Source organism: Pristiophorus japonicus, chromosome 13 (genome assembly GCF_044704955.1).
Source record: "Pristiophorus japonicus isolate sPriJap1 chromosome 13, sPriJap1.hap1, whole genome shotgun sequence".
Taxonomy (NCBI): Eukaryota; Metazoa; Chordata; class Chondrichthyes; family Pristiophoridae; genus Pristiophorus; species Pristiophorus japonicus.
In genome coordinates this window covers 154,320,805-154,341,688 of record NC_091989.1, presented here as the reverse complement: position 1 = coordinate 154,341,688, position 20,884 = coordinate 154,320,805, and the positions used below count along the sequence as shown (strand labels likewise).

General features: G+C 42.9%; 2 protein-coding genes across 2 annotated transcripts; one reads left to right on the top strand and one right to left on the bottom strand.

Annotated features, from left to right (window-relative positions):
• The first annotated feature begins 3,165 nt into the window (after positions 1-3,165).
• LOC139278205 (putative uncharacterized protein FLJ45035) lies at positions 3,166-3,696 on the top strand. Its single transcript, XM_070896853.1, has one exon. It carries the CDS (start codon positions 3,166-3,168, stop codon positions 3,694-3,696), a length of 531 nt encoding a protein of 176 aa, XP_070752954.1.
• A 4,162-nt stretch (positions 3,697-7,858) lies between these two features.
• LOC139278323 (tubulin beta-3 chain) lies at positions 7,859-16,737 on the bottom strand. The gene is made up of 4 exons (XM_070896984.1): positions 16,632-16,737; positions 10,955-11,063; positions 10,165-10,275; positions 7,859-9,182 (listed from the first exon to the last, which is right to left on the bottom strand). Exons 1-4 carry the CDS (start codon positions 16,686-16,688, stop codon positions 8,107-8,109), a joined length of 1,353 nt encoding a protein of 450 aa, XP_070753085.1. The 5' UTR covers positions 16,689-16,737; the 3' UTR covers positions 7,859-8,106.
• Positions 16,738-20,884: the final 4,147 nt, after the last annotated feature.

Here is a 20,884-nt window from a genome sequence, read left to right as displayed (position 1 = left end):
CTTACTGCCCATCCCCCACCCCCCAAAATATGTAAGCTCCATCTGCCTTTGTTATGATGACCCTGTCCCTGGGATTTGGGTCAGGGCCATTATTATGGTACTCTAGCAGGCAGAAGTCATACTGTGCCACACTTACTGGTGCAGGAATTTTGGGGCTCTGAGTTTTTTTTTGTCTACTGGAGCCCTGGCATCAGAAAATTTATTAGACCTCTACAGGGCCAGGACCAATATCCTCGCGGGGTGGGACGAGGTTTGATGGTGCTTTTGGGGAAGGTTTAAATGAGCTTGGCAGGGAGATGGGAATGTGAGCATTGATTCAGAAGGGAAAGAAGCAGAGCTTGAAATGGAAGGCAGAAAATTAGTAAGTGAGTTCTGAAGGCAGAGGAAACATAGGCTAGAAAATAGACAAGTGGGTTTGGTAGTGCTTAATGGTATATACTTCAATACAAGTCTAGTGATCAAGGCAGGTGAGCTGAGGGCACGGGTAGACATATATCATAGCTATTGGTGAAACATGGCTGAAAGAAGGGCAGGAATGGCAGCTTAGCATTCCTGTTTACAGGGTTTTCAGACACGATAGAGAGGGGGATAAAAAGGAATGGGGTCCCAATGTTGGTTAAAGAAACAATTACAGCTGTGAGGAGGGACGATATGTTAGAAATCTCATCAAATGAGGGTAAACGGGTTGAACTGAAGAACAGAAAAAGGGTGATCACACTGCTGGGAGTGTACTATAGACCTCCAAATTGTCAGAAGAAGCTAGAAGAGCAAATATGTAGGCAAATTTCTGAGAAGTGCAAAAACAATAGGACAATAATAGTTGGGGATTTCAACTACCCTAATATTAACTGGGATAGAATCAGTCTAAAAGGTATAGAGGCTGCAGAATTCTTAAAATTCATTCAGGGGAACTTTTTTAGCCAGAAAGTAGTTAGTCTGACATCGGTAGTGGGGAAAATGTTGGAATCAATTATTAAAGATGGAATAGCAGCACATTTGGAAAGCAGTGACAGGATCGGTCCAAGTCAGCATGGATTTATGAAAGGGAAATCATGCTTGACAAATCTTCTAGAATTTTTTGAGGATGTAACTAGTAGAGTGGACAAGGGAGAACCAGTGGATGTGGTGTATTTGGACTTTCAAAAGGCTTTTGACAAGGTCCCACACAAGAGATTAGTGTGCAAAATTAAAGCACATGGTATTGGGGGTAATGTATTGACGTTGATAGAGAACTGTTTGGCAGACAGGAAGTAAAGAGTAGGAATAAATGGGTCCTTTTCAGAATGGCAGGCAGTGACTAGTGGGATACTGCAAGGTTCAGTGCTGGGACCCCAGCTATTTACAATATACATTAATGATTTAGACAAAGGAATTGAATGTAATATCTCCAAGTTTGAAGATGGCACTAAACTGGGTGGCAATGTGAGCTGTGAGGAGGATGCTAAGAATCTGCAGGGTGACTTGGACAGGTTAGGTGAGTGGGCAAATGCATGGCAGATGCAGTATAATGTAGATAAATGTGAGGTTATCCATTTTGGTGGCAATAACAGGAAGGCAGAATATTAACTGAATGGTGACAGATTAGGAAAAGGGGAGATGCAACGAGACCTGGGTGTCATGGTACATCAGTCATTGAAAGTTGGCATGCAGGTACAGCAGACGGTGAAGAAGGCAAATGGCATGTTGGCCTTCATAGCGAGAGGATTTGAGTATAGGAGCAGGGAGGTCTTACTGCAGTTGTACAGGGCCTTGGTGAGGCTACACCTTGTGTACAGTTTTGGTCTCCTAATCTGAGGAAGGTCATTCTTGCTATTGAAGGAGTGCAGCGAAGATTCACCAGACTGATTCCCGGGATGGCAGGACTGACATATGAAGAAAGACTGGATCGACTAGGCTTATATTCACTGGAATTTAGAAATGAGAGGGGATCTCATAGAAACATATAAAATTCTGACGGGATTGGACAGGTTAGATGCAGGAAGAATGTTCCTGATGTTGGGGAAGTCCAGAACCAGGGGGGACAGTCTAAGGATAAGGGGTAAGCCATTTAGGACAGAGATGAGGAGAAACTTCTTTACTCAGAGAATTGTGAACCTGTAGAATTCTTGACCACAAAGTTGTTGAGGCCAATTCTTTAGATATGTTCAAAAGGGAGTTAGATGTGGCCCTTCCAGCTAAAAAGATCAAGGGGTATGGAGAGAAAGCAGGAATGGGGTACTGAAGTTGCATGATCAGCCATGATCTTATTGAATGGTGGTGCAGGCTCGAAGGGCCGAATGGCCTACTCCTGCACCTATTTTCTGTGTTTCTATGAAACAAATCTAGCTTTTGCTTGAAGGAATTCAGTGAGTCTGCATCGACCACATGAAAGGACAACTTGTTCCAGAGGTCTATTATTCTCTGTGAAAAGAACCATCTCTTGACATCTAACCTAGATCTAGCCCTATATAGGTACGGCCTCCCGAATCCGGCAATCTCGGGACCGAGGCAGAGCCGGTTTTCGTGTTTATCCGGACGTCGGAGCGTCTTTCTGACGTCACAAGTCCGGGAATGCCCGAGCCCAGGTTCGGGGTATTTCCAGATTTCAGAATGTCAGAAAGGGGGGAGTGGGGGTGCTCGCTGAGGAGCTGTTCGGGTCACCGGCCCCGTCGATGAGGTCGTCGGGCGGGGCCAAGCCGCCGAGGAAGTGTGCGGGCGGGCCCCGCCACCGAGGACCTGATCGGGCGAGGCCCCACCACCGAGGAAATGTTCGGGCGAGGCCCCACCACCGAGGACCTGATCGGGCGAGGCCCCACCACCGAGGACCTGATCGGGCGAGGCCCCACCACCGAGGACCTGATCGGGCGAGACCCCACCACCGAGGAAATGTTCGGGCGAGGCCCCACCACCGAGGACCTGATCGGGCGAGGCCCCACCACCGAGGACCTGATCGGGCGAGACCCCACCACCGAGGAAATGTTCGGGCGAGGTCCCACCACCGAGGACCTGATCGGGCGAGGCCCCACCACCGAGGACCTGATCGGGCGAGACCCCACCACCGAGGACCTGATCGGGCGAGGCCCCACCACCGAGGACCTGATCGGGCGAGGCCCCACCACCGAGGACCTGATCGGGCGAGACCCCACCACCGAGGACCTGATCGGGCGAGACCCCACCACCGAGGAAATGTTCGGGCGAGGTCCCACCACCGAGGACCTGATCGGGCGAGGCCCCACCACCGAGGACCTGATCGGGCGAGGCCCCACCACCGAGGAAATGTTCGGGCGAGGCCCCACCACCGAGGACCTGATCGGGCGAGACCCCACCACCGAGGACCTGATCGGGCGAGACCCCACCACCGAGGAAATGTTCGGGCGAGGCCCCACCACCGAGGACCTGATCGGGCGAGACCCCACCACCGAGGAAATGTTCGGGCGAGGGCCCACCACCGAGGACCTGATCGGGCGAGGCCCCACCACCGAGGACCTGATCGGGCGAGACCCCACCACCGAGGACCTGATCGGGCGAGACCCCACCACCGAGGAAATGTTCGGGCAAGGCCCCACCACCGAGGACCTGATCGGGCGAGGCCCCACCACCGAGGAAATGTTCGGGCAAGGCCCCACCACCGAGGACCTGATCGGGCGAGACCCCACCACTGAGGAAATGTTCGGGCGGGGGTCCCGCTGTCATGGAGGCGTTCCTTGTCTGCCCTGAGGTGGGTGGGATCGGGCAGCTGAGGTAAAGGGACGAAGTTGTGGCGAAGTCAGGGTGGGCGAAGTCGGGCCGGGTAATGAGTCCGGATATTGGAACATTTTCCGGTTTCCGGACGACCCCGCCATGGATCGGCCTGGTGTCTGGATTCCAGAACATTCTGGATTCCGGAACTCCGGATTTTGGAGGCCGAACCTGTCCAACTTAAATTTGTGCACCACTGGTCCTGCCTAACCTATTTAATTGAAATAAACAGTCAACTGAAACACTGTCTATTCCTTTCATTATCTTATAAACCTCAATTATATTCCCCCCCCCCCCCCCCCCCCAAGTCTACACTGTTCTAAGGTTAAGAGTCCCAACACTTTTAACCAATCTTGATAACTCAGATGCTTTAGACTTGTTATTAGTCTTGCGGCCCACTTCTGCACCCTTTCCAGGCCTCAATATCACCCATCATGTGAGGAGACCAAAACTGGACAGTATTCCAAGTGCGGACTGACTAAGGTTCTTGTACAAGGACAAAACAGTACGCTTTGTCTTATTCTCAATTGTCCTATGGATACACACCAACACCCTATTTGCTGTAGCTATCACTGCACAACATTGCTCGTGTAACTTTAAGGATGCATGCACTTGAATGCCCAAATCTCTTTCTATCTCCATCTTTAATGCATTTCCCTGGAGGGTGTATGAATGTCGAACATTTGCCCGGCCCACTTGCATAACACTGCACTTATCCAAGTTATACATCATTTTCCAGTCAAAAGTCCAGTCTCCCAACACATTAAGATCGCCTGAATCGAAAGAGCCTCTTCTATACAAAAGCAAAATACTGTGGATGCTGGAATCTGAAATAAAAACAGAAAATGCTGGAAATCTCAGCGGGTCAGGCAGCATCTGTGGAGAGAAAAACAGAGTTAACGTTTCAGGTCGATGACCCTTCATCAGAATTAAGCTGAGATGTGATTTACCAAAAGTGGACTGGAAACAGCTACTTGAAGATAAATCCGTGTCAGAGCAGTAGGGGGCATTCAAGGAGGAGATAGTAAGGGTTCAGAGCCTCTTCTATAGTTCTAGCACTCGCATAGATCTTGGTATCAACTGCAAATTGTGCCACCAACCCCTGAATCCAGATCATTAATAAAAATAGTAAAAAGCAACGGTCCCAACACTGTGGGACAGCACTGGTGACTGGTCTCCAAACAGATCCAAATCCATCTATAACTACTCTTTGCCTGCGCCCTGCCAACCAGTTCTGTATCCAGCTCAATATATTTCCACTAATACCAGAGGCTCCAATCTTAGAGAAGCCTCTTGTGCGGTACTTTGTCAAAAGCATTTTGGAAATCCAAGTTGACAATGTCTACTGGGCTTCCCTCAGCCACCAACTTTGTAACTTCTTCAAAAAATACAAGTAGATTTGTGAGACATGACATCTTTTTTATGAAGCTATGCTGGGTGTCCCTCATAAGTCCCTTCCTATCCAAGTATTCATATATTGCATCCCTTATGATTTTGGTGCTAGTGATCATAATTCAGTTAGATTTAGGGTCGTTATGAGAAAGGACAAAGATAGACCAGAGTAAAAGTTCTCAATTGGTGAAGGGCCAATTTTACTAAGCTGAGATGTGATTTACCAAAAGTGGACTGGAATCAGCTACTTGAAGGTAAATCAATGTCAGAGCAGTAGGAGGCTTTCAAGGAGGAGATAGTGAGGGTTCCGAGCAAATATGTTCCCACAAAGAAAAATGGTGGGACTCCCAAATCTAAAGCCCTCTGGATGTTAAGCTCACCTGCCTTATTCACTAGACTACTTGTATTGAAGTATATACATGGTAGGATAAGGCAGAAAAGGGAAATTTATGTCAGATACCAAGAGCTAAATACTGCAGAATGCCTAGAGGAGTCTCGAAAGTACAGGGGTGAAATTAAAAGTGAAATTAGGAAAGCAAAGATGAGTGCATGAAAACATATTGGAAAGTAAAATCAAGGAAAACACAAAGATATTTACAAATACATAAAGTGCAAGAGGATAACTAAAGAGTAGGGCCTGGCAGAGACCTAAAAGGTAATGTTTGTGTGGAGCGGAAGATGTGGATATGGTTCTTAATGAATACTTTGCGATTGTCTTCACAAAAGAGAGGGCTGATGCAGATATTGCAATCAAGAAGGAGGAGTGTGAAATATTAGATGAGATAAATATAGTGAGAGAGGAAATATTAAGGGGTTAGCATCTTTGAATGTAGATAAATCACCTGGCCCAGATGAAATGTATCCCAGGCTGTTAAGAGAAGCAAGAGAGGAAATAACAGAGGCTATGACCATCATTTTCAAATCCTCTCTGGCTACAGGTGTGGTGCTGGAGGACTGGTAACTTCGTACCATAAAGGGATAGACTGCATAATTACAGGCCAGTCAGCATAATTTCAATTATGGGCAAATTATTGCAAAACATAAGAAATTCTGAAGGACAGTATTTAGAAAGGCACAGATTAATCAAGGATAGTCAGCATGGATTTGTTAAGGGAAGGTCGAGTCTGACTAACTTGATTGAATTTTCTGTGGCGGTAAAATGGAGGGTTGATGAGGATAGTGCATTTGATGTAGCCTACATGGATTTTAGCAAGGTATTTGACAAGGTCACACATGGCAGACTGGTCAGAAAAGTAAAAGCACATGGGATCCAAGGGAAAGTGGCTAGTTGGATCCAAAATTGGCTTAGTGACAGGAAGCAAAGGGTAATGGTTGACAGGTATTTTTGTGACTGGAAGGCTGTTTTCAGTGGGGTTTCACAGGGCTCATTACTAAGTCCCTTGCTTCTTGTGTATACATCAATGATTTAGACTTCAATGTCGGGGACATGTTAAGAAGTTTGCATATGATACAAAAATTAGACGTGTGGTTGATAGTGAGGAAGAAAGCTGTAGATTGCAGGAAGATATCAATGGACTGGCCAGAAGAGTGGCAAATGGAATTAAATCCATGAGGAAATGCATTTGGGGAAGGGCTATCACAATAAACGGTAGGACACTGGCGTGTAGAGGAACAGAAAGACCTTGGAGTGCATGTCCACAGATTCCTGAAGGTAGCAGGCCAGGTAGATAAGGTGGTTAAGAAGGCATACAGGATACTTTCCCTTTATTAGATGGGGCATAGAATATAAGAACAGGGAGGTTAAGTTTGAACTGTATAAAACACTAGCTAGGCCACAGCTGGAGTACTACGTGCAGTTCTGGTCACCGCATTACAGGAAAGATATGATTGCACGAGAGAGCAGGGTACAGAGGAGATTTACGAGGATGTGGCCAGGAATGAAGAATTTTAGCTATGAGGAAAGATTGGATAGGCTGAGATTGTTTTCTTTGGAACAGAAGAGGATGAGGGAAGGATCAATTGAGGTGTATAAAATTATGAGGGGCCTAGACAGAGCGGTTAAGAAGGATCTATTTCCCTTAGCAGAGAGGTCAATAACCAGGGGACATAGATTTAGAGTAATTGTTAGGATTAGAGGGGAGTTGAGGAGAATTCTTTTCACCCAGAGGGTGGTGGAGGTCTGGAACCCATTGCCTGAAAGGGTGGTTAAGCCAGAAGCCCTCATCATATTTTAAAAGTACTTGGATACACATATGAAATGCTGTAATCTACAAGGCTACAGACCAAGAGCTAGAAAGTGGGATTAGGCTGGATAGCTCTTTTTCAGCCAGCACAGACATGATGGACCGAAGTGCCTCCTTCTGTGCCTTATATTTCTATGATTCTATGATTTCAGGTTTCAATGCAAACAGCTGGAGATAGAATTTTGAATAGGTGGAGAATGCAAGAAACCAGAGAATAAAGCTTCAAACTTTGTCAAAGCGTTGAAGCCTTACTGCAATTTTATTGTGAAGCATATGCATTAGGCTCCAAGAAGGCTGGAGTTCGGATAATAATGTACATGATGTGTTGATGTCACTCTTTCGCAGCAGATGATAATATACAGATTTTAAGAGATAACTGAAACTCTGGTACAGTATAACTTTTCAGCCAATCATTATATGATGTTGGATGTTTTCACTTGAATAATTTGGCAAGTTCTTAAATCACAAGGTTTCCATAAAAGGGCCAACATCAGAAAATGTTTCACAGTAATAATTTATTAAATATTCAAAAAATAAATTGGCAAAACAGTATAAAATAAAATATCAGGAATTCATGTTATTAAAATAAAATTGGGAGTTTTAAATATCCAGAACTTATACAGAGTTTGTTACTGACCAATACTGAGTGTAAAGAGGATAACAGGATAAGGTTACCAGAAGCAAGTAATCTATGACTGAGCTAACTCGTAGCAAAGACAAATAAAAGCATGGTAAGAAAAGATTTAAGGTGAACTGTGTTTTCAAATCATCTCAGTGGATGATGATTCACATTTCATTTTGGACCCTGTGCTTCAGATTCTTCCTCATCATCCTCATACATCTCTCCTTCTTCATCTGCTGTGGCATCTTGGTACTGTTGGTATTCAGATACCAGGTCATTCATGTTACTCTCTGCTTCAGTAAACTCCATCTCATCCATACCCTCACCGGTGTACCAGTGCAAGAATGCCTTCCTGCGGAACATAGCTGTGAATTGCTCTGAGATGCGCTTGAAAAGCTCCTGGATAGCAGTACTGTTTCCAATGAAAGTGGAGGACATCTTAAGTCCACGGGGTGGGATATCACAGACAGCCACTTTAACATTGTTGGGAATCCATTCCACAAAGTAGCTGCTGTTCTTGCTCTGGATAGCCAACATTTGCTCATCTACCTCCTTCATGGACATCTTGCCTCTGAAGACAGTGGCTACTGTCAGGTACCTACCATGACGAGGATCACAAGCTGCCATCATATTTTTGGCATCAAACATCTGTTGGGTGAGTTCTGGGACAGTCAAAGCCCTGTACTGTTGGCTTCCTCTGGCTGTGAGAGGAGCAAATCCTGGCATGAAGAAGTGGAGGCGTGGGAAAGGGACCATGTTCACTGCAAGCTTCCTCAGATCGGCATTGAGCTGCCCAGGAAACCTCAGGGAAGTGGTGACCCCACTCATGGTAGCTGATACCAAGTGGTTAAGGTCTCCATAGGTGGGTGTTGCAAGTTTGAGGGTCCGGAAGCAGATATCGTAGAGAGCTTCATTATCTATGCAGTAGGTTTCGTCTGTGTTTTCTACAAGCTGGTGGATAGAGAGGGTGGCATTGTATGGTTCTACCACTGTGTCAGAAACTTTTGGAGAAGGAACAACACTAAAAGTGTTCATGATTCGGTCAGGGTATTCCTCTCGTACTTTGCTAATAAGCAGGGTTCCCATGCCAGACCCTGTACCTCCACCCAGGGAGTGAGTAAGCTGAAAGCCTTGCAAACAGTCACAATTTTCACATTCCTTCCGCACCACATCAAGGACTGAGTCCACAAGCTCTGCACCTTCTGTGTAGTGACCCTTTGCCCAGTTGTTTCCAGCTCCACTTTGTCCTATGATAAAAACATAAACATTAAATAAAACAGATGAGAAAGAGTGAACATGCAAGGTATAATTATGTGTAGAAATAGCTACTCCTATAGAATATTCTGGAATGGATTCCCTGCTGAGGTAAATATCTTAGTACAAAAACCATTTAATTTGATTTTTGTGATTTGATTTCTCACTCTGGTAATTACAATGGAAGTCCTATCTAGTATCAGCACCTAGGCAACAAAATATAACTACCGTCAATAATCAAAGAGGAGAATGTCAAAGTTGGCCTTTTACTATAGCGATTATGTGATCACTTCTATTAAATGATTTTTCTTACTTTGTCATACAATAATGATTTTATAGATACAAATACACTTTAAAATGAAAATTAATTTATTGCTAAAGATCAATTTCATCTGCAAAACAGAATTAAGCTCTGTAAGCTAGTCAATCTCTTGTGGTGTTGCACATGGGAAGTCAAAATCAAGTGCAGTCTTCAGGGTTAGAGGGCATGGAATACTGCTCCAGCATAACCATTTTAAAGTCATAGGTTATATCCTTATTTATTTTCTCCATTATAAATTCCCATATCCATATTTATTATGGACACTGTCGATGTAAATTTGTCACGCTGTGTATTTCACCAATGGCTGCTCCTCTCAGGGCAGCTCAATTTACCTGAGGCAGCCTAAAACTGGTGCTAAGTCCCTCATTGGCATATGCAAGGGGCCTTAAGCCTGTTTTAAGTGGCCACCTAGATGCCTGCAAATCGTCCCAAACTAATGTAGCATTGGACATTTTTCAGACGTCCTTGGAGCGCAGAGCATAGCAATGGGTCATTTTTGCCCTGGTTTACCATCTGGAATGCAGACACAATGATGGCCAATTTCTACCACAAGGAGTGCAATCAAAATTAATTAACTGTAGGCCATTTTTGGAAAATATTAGTTTTGTTTATCATTTCTCATTTTTTCTGCCTTGAGGTTGATTTCTCCATACCAAAAATAAAATTGTCTGGTCTGAAGAGATGTCCAAAGGGCCCTGATCGAACACTGTCCATTGTGCCTGGTTCCAGATCCACGAGGATGGCTCTGGGTACATATTTAAGAGCTGCAAAGAGAACAAAATTAGAATAGTCAATAAATCTGCCTTTTGCTTTTGTGAAGGGAAAATTTGGCACAACTAAGCAATTATTCCAAACATATTCAGTAAGTTTCTACCACATTGCCCTGGAACCATCCCTATTGTGGGCTCCCAAGAGGACTCCCTGCTATACCAATCCATATTCTCATTCCATGTGTGGCTGTCTTAAGAGTACAACTGCTATGTTAATGCCAAATTTGAGATAATGTTTTTTTAAACTGAGAAACTAAGATAAACAGCCAATAGGACATTAGAAAGATTTAAAAGAAGTAAATCAGCGAGCAGTGATTAAGCAATGCAAAATTTGTGTTACAAGTGCTTTAAGATTTTGTGATAGGAAAAATAGTTACATTTTACTTAGGGTCTTTTAGGATCTATATTTGTTAACTCTGTAGCTGGATGCTACAGTTTTAATACTTCATGCATTTTATTATTTAGAATTCAGCTAAGCGTTTGAACCAAATGTTGTGCATCTCCTACAAACTTGAGAAATCCTGGTATACTAGATAAGGCAGGCAATTTGTAGCTTTTTCAGATTTCAGTGTCAATACTTCTGTATTTAATGCACCCAGTTCTGACGTATTTTCTCCTTGACATCACACAGTATACACTGACCCTCGACATTATGTAGCTCGGTATTACTTACAAGATGCTTCATTGTAGTAGACACTAATTCTCTCCAGTTGCAGGTCTGAGTCCCCTACGTAATTTCCACTGGGGTCGATTCCATGCTCATCACTGATGACTTCCCAAAACTGAGAAGAAAAGAAAGATCAAGAAATGTAAGATGTCCAGCAGATTAATTAGCATTAAGCTAAAGGTTGTGTGTATTTATGGAAGAAAGGGAAAATGACTGCTCCAATCAATGTATGGATTTCAGTGTGTGCCTGATTATTCTAAAATGACAGAATGATAGATATAGGGCAATTATTTTCATCGGTCAATAGCACAGTATGTCACTAGCACTGGTCTTCAATTCATGCAGATACACACGTGAGCTCTAATTGTATTTATTCAGCTCTATTCGTATGTCCCTATTTATGACTTTAAAAAAAAATGTGGTCAAGTCTATTGCTTAAAAACACATTTGTTAAGTTTTTATTTTGCCTTAGCCGAGATCTAAAAGGATTCCTGCAATTCAATTGGAATACTAAAATATATTTTCTTCTCTGCCCCCAAATAAAGTCGGTATCTAATTTCCAAAGATTCAAAAACATTGTTTTTAACGATCAAAAATGCCCAGAGTTGTTTTTTGGTTTCTTGTGGTGATGACTGTCTGAAGAAGCTGTCAGTCTGCTGACAGGCAACAATTATCATCATATCAAATAGCAGGGGTAGGGACAGCAAGGACAACTATTTCCATCTCACCACACTATGATTTATATGTTCCTTGTGCTCAAAATGAAAGAATATTTTCAGAGAAAAACTTTTTTTTAAAACATCAATTAAATTCACTGATTATATCATGTAACAAAATATATTAAAGGCAGAAATGAGAAAATAATCTTTTAGCCATTATCTTCTTTGCTAGCTGAATACATTTCATAAACATAATTCATTCTGAAAAACTGTAGAAATATCCAATATTAATTAAATTCTATTGGAAACTTCCTGCATTCTTGAAATATGTTTCAAAAATGCATTTTTTGGAATAAAACATGGTACAATTTCAGTGACGGTAACAGAAATGTTTCTATGATTAGTAAAATTAGAAGATATTTAACCAGCAAGTCAAAGGAATCCAATATAAAACCACTTTTTGATTTCTGCCACTTAGCACAAATCACTTCATCATTGCATTTTAAAAGCTGCATGCTGACTAGTTGTAAACACCCACCCTGTAAAAGAGGACACAGTAACTGTTATCATTACTGTTAACAGTAAGACTTACCAAATGAACGGTATTTCCTGGACTTTTCATGAATAGATTTTGTGAAATTATTTTTTCAATGGAGGTGCATCATTGCAGCACTGGATAAAATTTTACCTGCATTATTTATATTGGCCTTTTTCTAAAAGAGGCATCATTCCTTGCAGTGGGATTTAAATGTACTGTGTTTCCTTCAGCAGCTGACCATGGTACTGAAAGTGCCAGTATTAACTTATGGTATATTTTATCCCCAACTAATGTTCAGAGGTTGGTTTGATTGCTTGAGTGCACACTGTAGCTGTATTGTTATTCTGCCTCTCCTGGTGGGTAGTTAATAGAGTATGAACCCTCAGCTGTCCAGTAAATCTGAATTTCCCACTTTGTCTCATTCATCACAAGCTCACCTACTTTTCAACACCAGCTGGCATACACAGTACTGACTTAATGTCTTCTTCTGCGGCCTCCAGAGATCAAATTGGATGCAATCTAACACTTTGTCCCCTGCACCGCCCCCCCCCCCCTCCAGTTCTATTATTCATCTCAGACACAGCTGTCTTCCAATTTCTAATAGATTCATATTTAATCTTTCTAAAAGGCAGCAGTGCAACTTTATGATTTTAGCTAGTAAAATTCTGCTATTTTACCAACTAGCGTATAGTTCATCTTTTCTGAAAGGAGGAGTATATGGCACAGCGATATAGTACACTGTCCTTTTACATTGATCAAGGATCAAAACTAGCTAGATTAAGGAGATAAAGGTCTCCACTTTCTGCTGGCTGTAAGGCTGATATGAATTCAGTTCCTCGTGAGCATGAGCCCACCATACAAAGCCTCCTGCAACTTGATCCAAATTGGAACAGATGCCCAGAGGTCATTAGTATGCCTGATTTAGGATGTGAAAAATCGCATTCATATTAACGAAGTGCTCTTCTGATGTTGGGATTAAGTACATTGTTTACTCAAAATAGCAGCAAATTTAGTCTACAGTTTAGTCCATGTTGTAACTGACATGGGAATACCTGATATTGATACATGGTCACAAAACTAGAACAAAATGTTCAATGCTTCAACAATGGCATTTTTTATTTTAATGATCATGGTATGTCCACCTCAGGACTATAACAATTGCCAGAAAACAATGGACAAAAAAGATCTGGTCTTCAGTTACTTGTACAATAGAATGTAATTTAGAGAATGATTTTCAAACATATAAAGGACGGTAATTGCTATCTTGCTTCATGAAAGACATTCAAACCTGATCAAAGCATTAGTAGTGTTTTTATTACAAGTGTCATAAAGTAAACTATATTCAAATAAAACAGACAAGCAATAATAAACTAACAATTTCTTGACTGATCCATATTAGTTCTCGTTTTATCTGAATCCTTGTACAGCTCTGGTACAAATTTATCACTTGAAGGAAATCAACATCACCAAAAACAGATTATCTGATCACCTATCTCATTGCTGTTTGTGGGACCTTGCTGTGTGCAAATTGGCTGCAGTGCTTCCCTACATTACAACAGTGGCTACAGTTCAAAACAATACCATTGACTGAAGCGCTTTGAGGATATGAAAGGTGCTATATAATTGCGAGTTCCTTCTTTAATATGAGATGTTTGCTGGCTGCTTTCATAAGGCTACACACTTATATTATATGAAATTACATTATTGGAGTTTAGGACTGCGAAAAGCATGCAAGGAAAAATGGTTGGTAATGTGAATGGCTGTACATTTGCCCATTGACCAGAAAGTAATGGATTTGAGTCTCATGCATGTCCATCACTTGAATCTTTATCTTGGGTGGGTTAATTTAACTTACTTTCAGCATTATTGGTGGGGGTGTTTGGGGGCAAGGGCAAAATCTGGCATTACCCAATTTATCCCACCTGAACATTCATTTCTGCCAGCCAATTATTTAGTGTTGTCTCCACGCTTACTGATACCACTACAGACCATATTGTTCCCATTCTGTTGACGAGATTGAACAGATTTCCATTAAAGTTCTAACAAATGAAATTATTTAAAAAAATATGAATCTTGCAGCCAAATTGCATGCCTGTGCTTCTATAAATAGGATCTGTTCAGATCAGTAGTCTAAGCCAGACCATCTCCATGTACACAGTTTAGGATCACCTCCATGCACAGGAGAGTCATGTATTTTCTATCTGAGGCCCACTTCCTGTAAATACTGCTGCAAACTCATCCATTCACTGCTATCTTCAAAGTAATGTAATAATAAAAATGTCCCAATGTACATGTGATGGGCCAAATTTCCTTTCTCCCACAGTGCTGTAATTTCTAAGATTTTATGTATGTGACAGTTTAAATAAAAATATAAAATGCTGGAAATTCATAGCAAGCCCATCAGGATTTGAACAGAATCTCAACCCTGAATGTAAACTTGTTTTTTTTATTTTAGATGTGAACTGTCCTGATGTGTATTTTTGGTTGTTATTTCAGATTTCCAACTTGTTCTTTTCTTTTTATTTCTGTATTAACATTTTGCTGGTTTTTGTTGTCTATTCTGTGAAGATGTGAAAAACGGTGCCATTTTACCAATACATTGTGCTATACTGTGGTTTAATAGGCCAGGTATCACTGCCTATCCACAACACACTGCATGCTGCCTTGAATAGCAGCCACAATGGTATGGCAGGTGTTATAGAATTTAACTGATAACATTGGGGAGCAGGCAGGGAAGTGGAGCTGAATCCATGCTCAGATCAGCCAAGATCTTAATGAATGACAGAGCAGGCTCGAGGGGCCTTTTGTTCTTATTGTAAATCTTAAGAGATCCCTGGTGATCCAGGAGGAAGTAACTGCCCATTTTCATTGGCTGCCTAAATTAATGTGTGTACCTACCCCAATTGGTTCATTCAATCTCACCAGAGGTCAAGCAAGGACCTCCCCTGGCTTTGTTTGGACCACTTTAGCTTGGAATGATCCAATTCTTTTCCCCTCAAAAAAATGAAGACGCTCATCAGAAAGATTTCGCTTGTGCTCGTCTGCAAAGAAAGAGGCTCTTTTGTGTCCTGATGCCTCGATTTAATTAAGGCAGTTTCCCTGGTTGCAGCAAAGCCAGCCACGCCCATGTTTAGCCCCCGAACCCTCTTGGTGGCGTGATTGGTGAAGAGGCCATTCAGAGCCCACGGCATTGTGATCCCACTCACGTAAGCGTCTGAGTGTCTCCCTCCAGTAGATACCCAGAAACGGATTTAACTACAAATTACCTTGCCCCAGCTCTTGCTTGGGTTACTCGACAGATTCGACATTTAAGTCTGTTCCACTATTTTCACTCCACCTATCTTTGCCTTGGATGGTCGTGGCTTCGTCGTCCTGCCATGTGCGATATGTTGTAATAATTCCTGTATCATATTTGAACAACCGCTCTAACACCTCCACACTGGAACAAAGACGCCCAAACCTTCGAAACGTGCACCAGAATTAACCTCGACTCAGATTTCAAGCTCATCTCTCATGTCATTCTGATTGTGCTCATACTGCTGCCTTTTGGTCAGACTGGTTTTATTCGATTAAGAGCAGAGATTCTCCATGGAATAGATCAGTGCTTCGTCGAAGCCCTATTTCGTTTGGTAATCACCCATTAAATGCACGAAGCGGTTACATGACAGAATATAGCAACTACATTAACACTTCAATTGCAGGGTTACCGAACGCTATTGTTGAGCATTTGCTCGAAGGTGGTTTTAATTTTTTTTTAATACATTCTCTTCCTGAGTGGGGGAGGGGAGATGGCAATGCCCCCTGCCAAGGTTATTCATCTTCGAGATCGGAGCGTTAATGTGACTTCGATTTCAACTCTGAAGGGAGGCTCTTTGTCTGCCGATTATTAAAATCCCGGCTCCACCCCCGCCGGCGCTGGGTCCGTGCAGAGGCAGGGTCTGCTTGCGGTGGTGCTGCCGCCGGACAGTGCGGCAGAGCTGAGCTAATCCCTTTCTCCCCTGGTATCTGCAGTCTCGGGCGTGGCTATCTGCGGAGCCCACGTCTCTGTCTCAAGCAGCCCACAGTCGCAGATTCCAGGACAAACCTTCCAGAAATGATTTTTTTAAAATATAACAAAGAACGATGAGGTCCTAATTAAAATAATGCCAAACGGAAAATGTGATTGTAATCACCTAGCTTAACAGGGTGAATCCGGAATTGTGCAAACAAAATGGAAATCCAGAAATAATTCTAATGAACACTGGACAAAGCAACTTATGTATATATAGCACAATGCAGTTTATTTACAGCAAACACAACAGTGTTGCACATTACTGCCTTATTGTGAGTGGGGCTGATTTCACAAAAGAATATAGTTATCAATATTTAAGCACATTTTTCTTCGGCTTTTCTCTCCAGGCACAATCTGTTACTTCAGTACAGATAGCGCGATTGATCATAATCATATAAATACTCCCATATCAAATATTGGAGCAATAACATTTACCTTGGCACCGATCTGGTTGCCACACTGGCCGGCCTGGATATGAACGATCTCTCTCATTCTCGTGCTGTTTGCCTTTTACTGCGGTGCTGGGTGTTTTCAGCTGCCGATCCTGGCTGGGGAAGGCGGTGGGATGGTCCTGTCTGCTCTTTTATACCATTCCACTGCACCAGCTGATCAGTGCCACAAACCGGTTGATTTCAGACAGGGATTGCGTCAGTCTCTCGTGAGACAAGACTCAGCAGCCAATAAGGATCCAGGGGACACTGCAACATCCCTGCAACGCCACAATCGCCTCCCACGAAACGCATCGCCACTGCTGCAAATACTGGCAACTGAATTGTGTATGCCATATTAGAGAAGAAAGGGCAAGCACAGACATGATGCTAGACTGCGAATTTACCATGGGATTAGATCACTAGCATTACTGGTCAATTAGCCCTTTGTGAAAAATAAATCACTTGTTAGAATTGCTGTAATGTTGCAAAATCCTGGTATCCATTAGGTTTTTTAAAAAAAGATGCCTACAATGCAATGCAGGAAACTGTTAATGAAGAAGAAATTAAAATGTAGATGTTGTATATTGCTAATTTGTTGAATAATGTTTTAACATATCAGCACTGCTACAGGCCAAAAGCCATGTAAAATTGTGCAGGACATCACCAATAAAATTGCATCCTGAAACAGATATATAAAATAAGAAAGGGTGCTACAAAATAAGGCAGGATGGGTGATGTTTTGCACAAAGTACATTGTTGAGGTAGGGTGGAGCCTTTAAAGGGACACTTACATTAAGAAAAGTCCACAGTGTGCTGATAAAAAAGTCATATCAAAGATTCCATTGCAATAAAAGTCATATATGTTCTTTTCAACCCTTTTCCCTCTCTAAGAAAAAAAAGGTTTGTCAAACACTTTTTTAATGATAACAATCTTCCTTTAAACAGTGAGCTAGGTGTTCAATCCAAGAAATTGGTCTATTTTATGGTACACCACTGCACAAATTGTTACTCAATTTATACCACATCCTATATGATTTTGGATTGACATTTTCAAAATTAAATATAGAATAACATTATTTTTGCCATTTATGTTGTAGAGGCACATACAAGGACGGATTATTGTGGACCTGATTATGTCATCATCATAGGTGGTCCCTCGAACGAGGATGACTTGCTTCCACACTAAAAGGGATGAGTTCACAGATGTTTCAATGAGGGACCGTTATTCCAGTCCTGAACTCCAATTGAAGGGGTGGAAGATGCCTATGTGTGGATTTTTAAAATTTGTGGTAGTCATTGCTTAACAGAGCTAGGCCTTTATCCATTCATCCTGGTTAACCCTTGTAAGGGTTAACGAGGATGACTGGAGACCTGCTCTGCTGCATGGACCTAGTGCGCACACATATCGCAGTGTGGGCTGGCCCGTGCTGCCCCTGGGCCCTTGGCTCTTCTGGGCCCTGTACCCTCATTTGCCACACCTTTGCCACGATCTCTCGCCGCTCCTCCGCCACAAACATTCGCCGCGCATCCGCCACAATCTCTCACCGCTCCTCCACCACAAACATTCGCCGCATCTCCACCACGATCTCTCACCATTCCTCCGCCACAAAACATTTGCTGCACCTCCGCCATAATCTCTCACCGCACCTCCGCACCAAACGTTCACCGAACCTCCATCACGATCACTCGCCAAATCTCAGCCATGATCTCTCATCGCTTCTCCACCTCAATCACTCGCTATACCTGCACCACGATCTCTCGCCGCTCATCCGCCCCAACCTTCCCACTCCTCCGCTGTACCTGGGCCCTGCCGATGTTCCTGCCCACGCTCCAAATGGCAACTTGGGTTTTGATGACGTCACCCAGTCACCCACCTCGAAATCGTCGCACACTTGGAACGGCTCGCACTGGAAGTTGTGGTGGTATGCTCTTTTAGATGAGGTAGGAGGTTTAGAGGGGATTTGAGAGGAATTTGTTTCATCCAGAGGACGGTGGGGGTCTGGAACTCACTGCCTGAAAGGGTGGTAGAGGCACAAACCCTCACCACATTTAAAAAGTACTTGGATATGCACTTGAAGTGCCATAACCTACAAGGCTATGGTCCAAGAACTGGAAAGTGGGATTAGGCTGGATAGATCTTTGTTGGCCGGCACAGACACAATGGGTCGAAATGAATAAATGACTTGGATTTATACAGTGCCTTTCACCACCACCGGATGTCCCAAAGCGCTTTACAGCCAATGAAGTATTTTTTGAAGTGTAGTCACTGTTGTAATGTGGGAAATGGCCTCCTTGCATGCTGTAAATTTCTATGATTCTATGATACAATTTGCCCACCTTCTCCGTTCTCCCTCTGTTTAATTCCCAATATTTTAATCTAATTGGTTAAAGGGATACCTTGCGCATTCAGGTCCAAGTTCCCTGTTTTTCTCACAGCTGCGTCAGCAGCTCACTCTTTCAGCAACTTTCTGGGGAAATTTTCTGGAGCGGTGTCTCTTGGCTAGGGAGGAATATCTGGGTTGCCGCTCCTTATAATCCGGTGGGAACCTGGGTATCCTTCCCTGATCCAGAGGCACAGTGGGAGCATTTTTCCCAAGATGTGCTAATTCACATTTATTATGTTGAACTGCATTTGCTGAATATATCTGCCCACTGCCCCTAACAGTCGATCTCCTTGTCTCCTGCTTTTATCATGTTCGTTATACCCCCTAATTTAGCATCAGCAAATTTTTATGTATCTTTTTAGACACTTAACAGCAATAATTGTTACTAGTAAGAGTTCAATTTCTGAAGTTTACTATTTTTAGAATAAATCGTTTATGTTTGAATAGCTCGAATCTGATGTGGGATTTAGACAACCACATTCAGAAAATAGGCTCCTATGTTTAAACACTGTGAGTCTGGATCACTGTTATAAAGAAATAATCATTGGGACTGAATTTACTACAGCAGGGCATCTGCAGTTCGTTAGATTTGCCCCTGCAGTCTTCCGCTCCACAAAACATACCCTGATTATGTAGATACTAACCAGTTAACGCTCTGATCTCATGTCATTTTGGTTTTGCCAATAGAGGATAGGAAAGGCATATTTTAGACGTGACAGAATGAAAGGTTTATGCTGGGCAATATGGATAGATGAACGCAAAATAAGATGATAAGTGTTAGCAACTATTAGATCACAGGGCATCAGAGTTGTGCCTGGCCATATTGTCCACTTACTGTCACACATGCCGACTTTCCAACAGGAATTACTGGGCACCAATCAGGATAGGATCCCTAGTTGATTTTCTCCTTCCTTCGTCCAGGGGCACTGAAACCCGACTGCGGACCCATCAGAGATTAGCTAGCTCAGCACAAGTGAACCTGGAACCTTCCTGGCTTAATTCAAGACTGGGTCAGAAATTTTACAACTGAGACATTGGGAGCGAAAATGAAATTTTATTAACTTAATTACATAGGATTACATATCATATACAGCACAGAAATAGGCCATTCGGCCCAAGCCGTCCATGCCGGTGTTTATGCTTCACTCAAGCCTCCTCTTGTCTTTCCTCGTCTAACTGTCAGCATAACCCTCTATGCCCTTCTATCTTATATGCTTATCTAGCCTCCCCTTAAATGCATCTATATTATTTGCTTCAACCACTCCCTGTGGCAGCGAGTTCCACATTCTCACCACCTTCTGGGTAAAGTAATTTCTTCTGAATTCCCTGTTTGATTTCTTGGTGACTATCTTATATTGATCGCTTCTAGTTTTGCTCTTCCCCACAAGTGGAAATACTCTCTCTGTATCTACTCTATGGTTGTGGGTTCAAGTCCCACTCCATGAATTTCAGCACATAAATCTAGGCTGACACTCCAGTGCAGTACTGAGGGAATGCTGCACTGCCAGAGGTGTCGTCTTTCAGATGAGACGTTAAACCGAGGCCCCATCTACTCTCTCAGGTGGACGTAAAAGATCCCATGATACTATATCGAAGAAGAGCAGGAGAGTTATCCCCGGTGTCCTGGCCAATATTTATCCCCCAATCAACATATCGCTGTTTGTGGGAGTTTGCTGTGCGCAAGTTGGCTGCCACGTTTCCCACATTACAACAGTGACTGCACGCCAAAAGTACTTAATTGGCTGTAAAGCGCTTTGAGACATCCGGTGGCCGTGAAAGGCGCTATATAAATGCAAGTTCTTTCTCCTCCTTCTCCTCCTCCTCCTCCTCCTCCTCTTCTTCCTCTTCCTCCTCCCAAAACCTTTCCTAATTT